Consider the following 8,581-nt stretch of genomic DNA (forward strand, 5'->3'; position numbering starts at 1 on the left):
AAGAGGTAGATGCACCTGTTTCCTAGTCCTCCGTTGTACAGATGAGGAGACTGAGGCATAGAGTGAGGATTAACTTGTCCAACATCACGCTGCTGATGAGAACACCATATTCCCCAGCCAGGACTGGCCCGACACACCCTTTTTAGTTGTGAAAACTGTGTTCTGATCAAATAAGCAGCTCGTCAGGCCAGCAGGCCCACCCTCTCTCAGCCATGGAGCCATGTCCACAGCAGCAGAGAAAACCTGGGCCTGTGTGCAGGGGGAGGCCTCTCAGGTGGCTTTGCTAGTAGGACACTAACAGCAAAATCCAGGGCCACTTCCTGCTACCGGTACTCCCCTCTGCACTGTCACAGGCAAAAGGCCTCAGCATTCCATTGATGGGGCACCTGGTATGTAACAGGCCCAGGGAGAGACCCGTCGGCAGGTAACCCGGAATCTGAATTAGCTAGAGAGGATCCTTTTGTATGTGCCAGAGAGAACGAGGTTTAGGGGAATTCGCTATTATTTTTAAAATTGGTTTATTTTGCCTGTGGACATAGACTCCAAGACCATGATTTGGAGAAACAACTTGGTCAAACCACCTGTTCTGTCCACAAGGGACCAAACTCCTGTTTGGCCTGATTTTCCCTCTGACCAGAGTTGGGCACAATCACCTTGGCACAGAGGCTGCCCTGAGGCTGTGCACAGAGCAGAAGGCACTGCAGAGAGACTCATTCTCCTCTCATTGTCCTGCAGGTGGGGCAAGGAGACCCCCAGAGGAAGTGTCCAGCCCCACAGCACAGGGCGGCGCTGGACTGCAGCCCCACCTCCCCTGGTTCCAGCGCCTATTCTCCGGAGCACGTTGGACGCCCTGGGGGGTCCATGCCAGCATGTCTTTCCCTAGTGGCTCCTCTCCTCCCCTCCTCACCTTCCTTCCGTCGAACCAAGCTCTTGGCCCCCAGCGCACATTCCCAGCTATCTCAGAGGTTTCAACCACTCCTGGCCTCACTGAAACCAGCCAGCTCTGCCAGCAGCCCTCAGCCTGGGGCTCATTCAGCTTCATGATACCCAAGATATGGAAACTCCAAAAGAAATGTTTTTATTCTTTTAACTTTCTCAATATTTACAAAGAACAAGAAGAACAACAACTGAGATTGGCTTGCAGAGTGGGTGGCAGGTGGACAAATGTGTCACTCTGGCTTCCGGGGTGTCTGCAAGCCAGGGCAACATCCTAGCACCTATGGTCTGCCCAGGGACAGCGGGACAAGCTGCTAGGCCCTGGCCTGCTTGGGGAGGGGCCAACCAGCCCCCCAGCTTCCCAGGCTGCAAGACTGCAGGGTGACTGCTTGAGGAGCCCCGCCCCAATCCTGCCCTCCACTCCCATAAGCACACAAATGGAAGAGGCCACACTGTGGCCCAGCCACCTCCTCACAGGAGAGCACCTCGGGGACCCTGACACTCCTGCAGGCCAGAGGTGGGGGCTGAGGCCCTCTCGGCCCGGCTAGAGGTAGCCAAAGACATTGAAGATGGGTGGGGGCACGGCTGGCTTGGTTGGAATGGGTTTCAGCACCACCGGCCTGCACACCTTCTGCCCCAGGCCGTCCGCATCCTTGCAGAGGTGCACCAGCTCCCCGGGAAAGGCTGGACTCTTCTTCCACAGGCCCAGGCTGGGGACAGGACTCTGAGGCAGGGCCCCCAGAGGGCCCGGGTAGATGGGCTGTCCATGGTACTGGAAGGGGCAGCAACTCCAGGCATTGACACGGCCCACTAGGGAGACCCCAGGCATCTTGAGTGGCTCCTTTTCAGCCAGGGCCCTCGGAGACATGGGCACTGGGACAATCTCAGGCCCCAGGGGCTCCAAGCCCTTGCAATTTTTCTTACCCTCGTAGGGAGGTCCCTCCCTGGGGCCCAGTCCCCCCTCCAGCCCCACATGGTAGCTGTGGGTGGGCCTCGGCTCTTCCCAGAAGGAAGCAGGCAGCTGTCTTTTCCTCATGGGCACCTGGCCAGGCTGGGCAGCTTCTGGATGCTGCCCCTGTGGGAGCTGCTCCTTAGCAAGACATTCCTCCCTGTAGGGGTTCCTCAGCGCCTTCTCCTTGCAGCCCCCACCCCCGCCGGGGCTGGAATCAGGGCCCAAATCGAGAAGCAGCCTCCCGGGCCGGTCCTCAGACCCCCTTTTCAGGTAGGGCTCAGTGGCTCTGCCCGGAAGTCCCCGCGGGAGCCGGGAATACTTCTGGGAGAAGCGCTTGAGCTGCTTCTGCAGGTACTTGCGATGGTCCACGGAGCGGCGGCAGGGCGCGGACTTGTCCAGGGCTGCCTTGATGTCGCTGGACGCCAGGTTCACGAAGTTCAGCAGCATCTTCACATCACTGTCGGATGCCATCACCAGGGGGCCACTGCACGAGGCTTTCCATGAAGAGGGTGGGCTCTGCTGGTGGCCGGCAGCTCCAAGGAAGGGCAAGCTGACCTGGGGGACAAAACAGTCCATTGGAGTCTCTCCGAGCAACCACACCCAACCCTGCCAAAAGACCACAGCACCTGTCTGCAAACGGTGTCCCCACCCCAGCACCCCTCAGCCTTAAACAGAGTCCTGGGTAGAGGGATGTGAGTGCAAGTGGCTGAGCACTTCCTGCACACCTGGGATGCAGCAGGCGCCAGCAAAGCTCACCCAGCCTGCTTGGGTCTGGTGCCCTCTTCTTGCAGCCAAGGCTCAGAAAGGTCAAACAACTTGCCCAAGGTGACCCAGCTACAGGTGGCATTGCTGGGGCTGGCACACACTCCCAGCCTGCCCCGTCTCCCACACACCACGCTGCCAGCTTGCCAGCGAGGTGTTTATTCTCTGAGCTGAGGCAACTGCTCCACTTTAAAGCAAGGCCAAGCCCCCTTCCTCCCTGGTGGTAGCCTCCCCCTCCCACCACTCCCGCCCCCGGCATGAGGAGCACCAGCCCCCCTCCTCAGTCCCCACGCTCCACCCCCAGCTCTCACGCAGGACCAGGCAGGACCCCTGTCTGGCACTTAATCGAGACCTGCCTTGCAGGCTGATCTCAGGCTGTGGGCAGCAGGGACTCCCCCGAAGAAGCATCTGCAGCAATTTCATGCCTCCTCGGCCGCCACCCACGGCACCTCGCCCCTCCCCCAGGCCCCAGCCTGCTCCACACCCGCCACCCCGTCGGGCCAGAGCCACCGGGCCTCCACACTGACCGAAGGTGCGGCCAGGACCCAGCCAGCGTGGCCCGGCAGGTTCCCCACTGCAGACCTGGGACAGGCCCCGGCGCAGCCGGCTGAGCTCCGTCCGGCTGGAAGCAGTTGTGCAACCCTTGAGTGGGCTGAATGGAGGGCAACTCCCCGGAGCTGGGGGGCCCCTCAGGCCAATCAGGAGCGCCTCTCCAGATACAAAGCATCCCAATCAGGCGGCGGCGCCCCGTTCCCACATTCTTTGCCGTCACAAATTGTCACCATGGGGACCATCACAAAAAAGACAGCTCCCAAATGCAATCATTTCCCGGTAAATTTCTACCCTTCAGCCCCACTCTCCTGGGCCTCCACGCTCCTCCTCCCCTTGACCTCGGTTCCCTGGTTTCTCAAGGGGATAGTGTGTGTGTGTGTGTGTGTGTGTGTGTGTGTGTGTGTGTGTGTGTGTTTAAAATGTCCAGGATCGAGAAGGGGCTGGGCCTAGTAGAGACAGGCTTGCAAACCTCCCCCAAAGACTCCAGGCCTACAGCTGCCATGCTCCAGTGCGGACAGACAATCGGACGGGGTAAGCTGGGGTGGGCTGCTTTTCCCGCTGTCCTTGAGTGTTGAGTGGCTCTCTCTCTCTCTCTCACTCTCTCTTCTCCTGTCTCTCTGTCTCTCCGTCTCTGTCTCTCTTTCTCTCTCTCTCTCTCTCTCTCTCTCTCTCCCCCTGCTACCCCCACCACCCTCCCTGCCAGGATCCCCAGGGATAGGGGATGGAGGGCCTTCGAGGTCAGGAGGTGCGCTGATGCCTGTCGGAAAAGGTGGCCGAGGAAGGACTCTCTAACGAGGTGCTGGGATATCCATGGGAAGGGAGCTGGAGCTCTCAGGAATCTTGTCTTTATGTTTGCTTCCTCAATTGAGCTGCACAAAGCCTGAATTGCCCATTCAGCGCAGCCGGACAAAAGGTTGGCGTTGCACGGTCCCCTTGCATTTGTAGTCAAACAGTTAGGGACTTAAATCGAGTCGTCATGATGGAGAAAGAGGTGGACAAAGCCCATAGAATTGCCATCAGCAAACATTTTCCTGTGTCATATTAGCCAGTTTCCATGGCTCCCCCTGGCCTGCGGACAATGGCACAAGTTTGCACACTTGGCTACTGTCACCGTGCCAACGCCAGCAGGGCTGCAAGCAGGGCCGCTCTGAGCAAGCAAGGGAGCCCAGAGCCGGCGTTGGCCCTGCCCACCAACTGGCCAGAGGGAAGGTGAGGCTGAAGGCGAGGGCGGCTGCCTGGGAAATGCTAATGGTCGTGCCTCCATGCCAGCCCAACTCACGGGCCCCTTTCAAGCCTCATCGTTTTTCTGTCCAGGCTCAGCCTCCTCTTCCCTCCTCCTCTCCTTTCCCTTCCTTTCCTCTTCCGCTTCTGCTGCCTTCTCCTCCTGTCTCCCTCATCAGCCAGATGGCTGATGGTCTATGCACCAACCCACGCCTCTGTACTGCAACCTAAGATTTGGCATCTTAAGTTGCAGGACTCCTCTCTGGAGTCTCCCTACCCAGGCTGGGGGCATTGGCAGGGCAGGGCCAGGGCCTCCATCCAGGAAGGATGGCCCCAACTCCTTCCCACTGGCCAATAGACAGCTGCTGTGGTCTGCCTCCAAGCCATCTCCCCTACCCCCAGCCTGAGGGTCTCTACAGGCAAAATCAAGGGTTTGCAGGAGATGGCCCATGCTGACAAGCTGTAACTCAATTTAGGCCTTGAAAGCCAGCACTGTATTCTCCATGCTCCTACCCTGCTGCGGGGTCGGGGAAGTGTGGACTGAGACGGAAGCGCCGCTGGACTGATGCATCCTAGATTGTCGGCCACTACGTGCCCTGGAGAGTTGCTCCTGCCTGTGGCAACCTTTGCACGGGTGACAGCCAAACCATCATCATTTTAAGTGCCAGAGATTTGAGGGCTATGTGTTTCTGCAGTAACTCCCAGCCCACCCTGACTGGTACTGGCAGGAAATATCCTTTCTGCTCCAAAACACCTGGCACACGTGGCGGAAGAGAGCGCCCCGAGGGCCTGTGGCCACCAGGGCCCGCTGCCTACTGCCTACTGCATGAAGCCGGTGTGCACAGCCAAGAGAGTTCGAACCTCTGTGGCAGCCAGCACCTGACCACATAACTGCCTGCTTTGCTGTGCCCTGCCTTTTTCTCCCCGGGCCTTCTGTGCTTTCTGTAGGCTGCATTATTCCTCTCTCCAGAAGATCTTTTCTCTTCTAAGGGCGTCAAGACATTTTAAAGCCACTCAGCTCAGCTCCCAGCTTCCACGGCACCTGCAGCCCTGCCGGCCCACTCTGCACTGCCAGATCATGAAGATGTCTCTCATTGCTTAGCGAGTAGTGAGTCCCCACCAGGCCCGTGGACTCCATGGGAGGTGAGTCGGTGTCTTGTGAAAGTCTTTCCAAAGCTCTTAATGTGGGCTGTTTTTCCACCAAACACTTTTTGAGGAAAGACAGAAGGAAGAAAAGAGGGAAGAGAGAAAGGAAGGGGAGAGAAAAGTGGAAGAAAATGGATTCTTTGCGGACACTCAGCATGTGCCAAGAGCCATATTCGAGAACCACATGAAGACCTCACCTGACCCTCGGGGCAGCTCCGTGAGGATAGTGTTTCGGTTGCCCTGACAAGTGAAGTGAGGTTGAGTTACTTTCCCAAGGCCTCACAGCTGTTAACCAACAGAGCTTGAACTTGAAGCCAGACCTGTCTGTGTCCAAAGGCTGAGGTGGATCTGCCTGGCCACACTGCCTCCTGGAGCTCCCATGAGCACCAGACACTGCCTAAACGCTGCTGGCCAAGACCAGATTTTCTCCATGCATCCTGGGTTCCACTCTTCTAGCCCAACGCTGGACCTTCCTGACTCAGGAATACGGGAGCTGCGGCTTTGGGAAGTGAGGAGCAGAGAGTGGAGGCAGCTATGGCTTGAGGCCAGGCCTCTCGGTGCCTGTGACCCACACAAGGGAAGGCTCCTCTGTGTTTTTGTGATTGGCCATATAGGCAGGTGGAAAGACAGCAGTAATCACACGAGTCTGAAGACTCTCCCAGTGTTCTCTCATTATTGTCCTGTGTCTGGGCAGAGGGGATTATTTTTCCCATTTACAGTTGGGGACACACAGAAGCCTCAAACCTGATTCTTGGGCCCAACTCAGCCAACCCTGTCCTCTCAGCCATTCTTCAAGGCCCAGCTCAAACATCCCGTCCTCCAGGATGCCTCCGGCCAACTCCTAGCATTGTTAATAATGCCCTCTCACATCCCTGTGTCCCTAGAGTCAAAGATGAAGTCTAACCTCCTTAGCTAAACGCAGAAGACCCTTTGTAATCTGACTCCTACTAGAGCCTGGCACAGAGTAGCTTCTTAGTAAATGTGTTATGAATTAAATACGTTGCCCATTCCACTGAGCGGGATTTTTCCTGTGGACCGTAAACAGCTGCTTCCTGTTTGTTTGTTTGTTTGTTTTTTAATTTTGTCTGTTTATTGTTTGCCCCACCCAGGTGAGCTGAGCCCACCCAGGTGAGCTCCAGGAGGGAAGGGAGGTCATCCACAGGTTTCTCTCTGTACCTCCTGTGACTCGAATGGACTCAGCACACAGCAGGCCTGAGTGAAGGATGCTTGTGGTTGCTATAGCTTACGTGACAACGAATTGTCTGTGATCCTACAGGACTATGGCGCATGAAGCTGGAAGCGCTTCTTCCCGACTGCATCGCCCAGCACCAGAGCCTGGGTTCTGTAAAGCTCTGTTAAAGGCACATGAGCTGTGCTGGCTTCAACTGCCGTGAACTCGGATAAGCTGGGCCGCTGACGGCCCCTTTTCAACCAGTTGTTGCTGCCTTGGTTTTCCGACAATCCACTGTGCTGACCCTGCTGCAGGGACTCCCAGCTTTGCATCAACTCCATTCAACACCTATTGTGTGTGGGGAACAGAGGGTGTGGAGGTGGCATTCCCTGCTTTATCTTGATAAGTAAACAGCTATCTCCCGCCCACTCATCAGTGAAGCAGAACAACTCCCCAGCAGTATCCTGGGAGCCACTCCTCCACAACCTCTGATGTCAACACACATCATCTACTTCTAGGATTCAGCCAGCACCTGTGTAGACTGGAGCTGCAAGTGAGAAGAGGCACCTGGCAGGGCATACACAGGCCAAGCCCGAGGGAGCCAAGGAACTCATCTGGGGCAGTGGGTTTTCAAATTGCTTTGAAGCAGAGATGCCCACTTAAAAATATGTGGAGATTCAGCCAGGCACAGTGGCTCAGGCCTATAATCCCAGCACTTTGAGAGGCCAAGGTGGGCTGATCACCTGAGGTCAGGAGTTCGAGACCAGCCTGGCCAACATGGTGAAACCTCATCTCTACTAAAAATACAAAAATTAGCTGGGAGTGGTGGCGGGCACCTGTAATTCCAGCTACTCAGGAGGCTGAGGCAGGAGAATTGCTTGAACCTGGGAGGCAGAGGTTGCAGTGAGCTGAGATTGTGCCATTGCACTCCAGCCTGGGGGACAGAGGGAGACTCCATCTCAAAAAAAAAAAAAAATGTAGAGATTCAATGTGTAAAACCATGACAGCCATGGGCTATGAGTACAAATTTATTTTACATGCTCAAATGCATACCTTCTACTTATTTACAAACAATGCATTAGAACAAGGAGTCTGTTCTGATGACATAAAACTTTGAAATCAGGAGATATGGATTATGGTCTCACATCAGCCATACTTTGTTTTGGTTGCAGAACATTTACAAAATCTCGGTTTATAGAGAGAAGCAGTTGAGATGTCAATTTTTTTTAAAGTTTACCTTTTAATTCATTTATTTTTTGAGATGGAGTCTCGCTCTGTCACCCAGGCTGTAGTGCAGTGACGCGATCTCGGCTCACTGCAACCTCTGCCTCCTGGGTTCAAGTGATTCTCCTGCCTCAGCCCCCTGAGTAGCTGGCATTGCAGATGCATGCCACCACCCCTGGATAATTTTTGTATTTTTAGTAGAGACGGGGTTTCCCCATGTTGGCCAGGCTGGTCTCAAACTCCTGATCTCAGGTGATCCAGCTGCCTCAGCCTCCCAAAGTGCTGGGATTACAGCTGTCAGCCACCACGCCCGGCCTAAAAAAGCTTCTCTTATGATCTTAGCATGGTCATCAAATGAGAGGAGTCCCTAAAGAAACTACTACCTGGTCCCCAGAGGAGTTAACCTGACTGTCCAAGTTCTCCAGTCGGCAGCCTAGCGTGTCACCTTGCGGGTTAAAATGCATTTGAGGCCGGGCGCGGTGGCTCAAGCCTGTAATCCCAGCACTTTGGGAGGCCGAGACTGGCGGATCACGAGGTCAGGAGATGGAGACCATCCTGGCTAACACGGTGAAACCCCGTCTCTACTAAAAACTACAAAAAACTAGCCGGGCGAGGTG

At 55.7% G+C, this 8,581-nt stretch overlaps 1 protein-coding gene across 6 annotated transcripts in view; it reads right to left on the bottom strand.

Annotated features, from left to right (window-relative positions):
- Nucleotides 1-1,053: 1,053 nt before the first annotated feature.
- The window catches only part of FAM181A (family with sequence similarity 181, member A), an 11,258-nt gene continuing 3,730 nt past the window's right edge, over nucleotides 1,054-8,581 (bottom strand). The window contains exons 2-3 of one of the 6 annotated variants that reach the window (XM_011951555.1): nucleotides 5,319-5,630; nucleotides 1,054-2,443 (exon numbers count right to left, since the gene is read on the bottom strand). In XM_011951555.1, coding sequence (XP_011806945.1) covers nucleotides 1,481-2,443; nucleotides 5,319-5,378 — 1,023 coding nt within the window. In that variant the 5' untranslated portion in view covers nucleotides 5,379-5,630 and the 3' untranslated portion in view covers nucleotides 1,054-1,480. Of the gene's footprint in view, nucleotides 2,444-3,006; nucleotides 3,380-5,307; nucleotides 5,631-8,581 lie in introns of those variants that run through there. The other 5 variants (XM_011951556.1, XM_011951560.1, XM_011951559.1 and 2 more) reach the window with 5 other exon arrangements.

Source organism: Colobus angolensis, unplaced genomic scaffold, assembly GCF_000951035.1.
Source record: "Colobus angolensis palliatus isolate OR3802 unplaced genomic scaffold, Cang.pa_1.0 Scaffold32, whole genome shotgun sequence".
In the NCBI taxonomy this organism is placed as follows: domain Eukaryota; kingdom Metazoa; phylum Chordata; class Mammalia; order Primates; family Cercopithecidae; genus Colobus; species Colobus angolensis.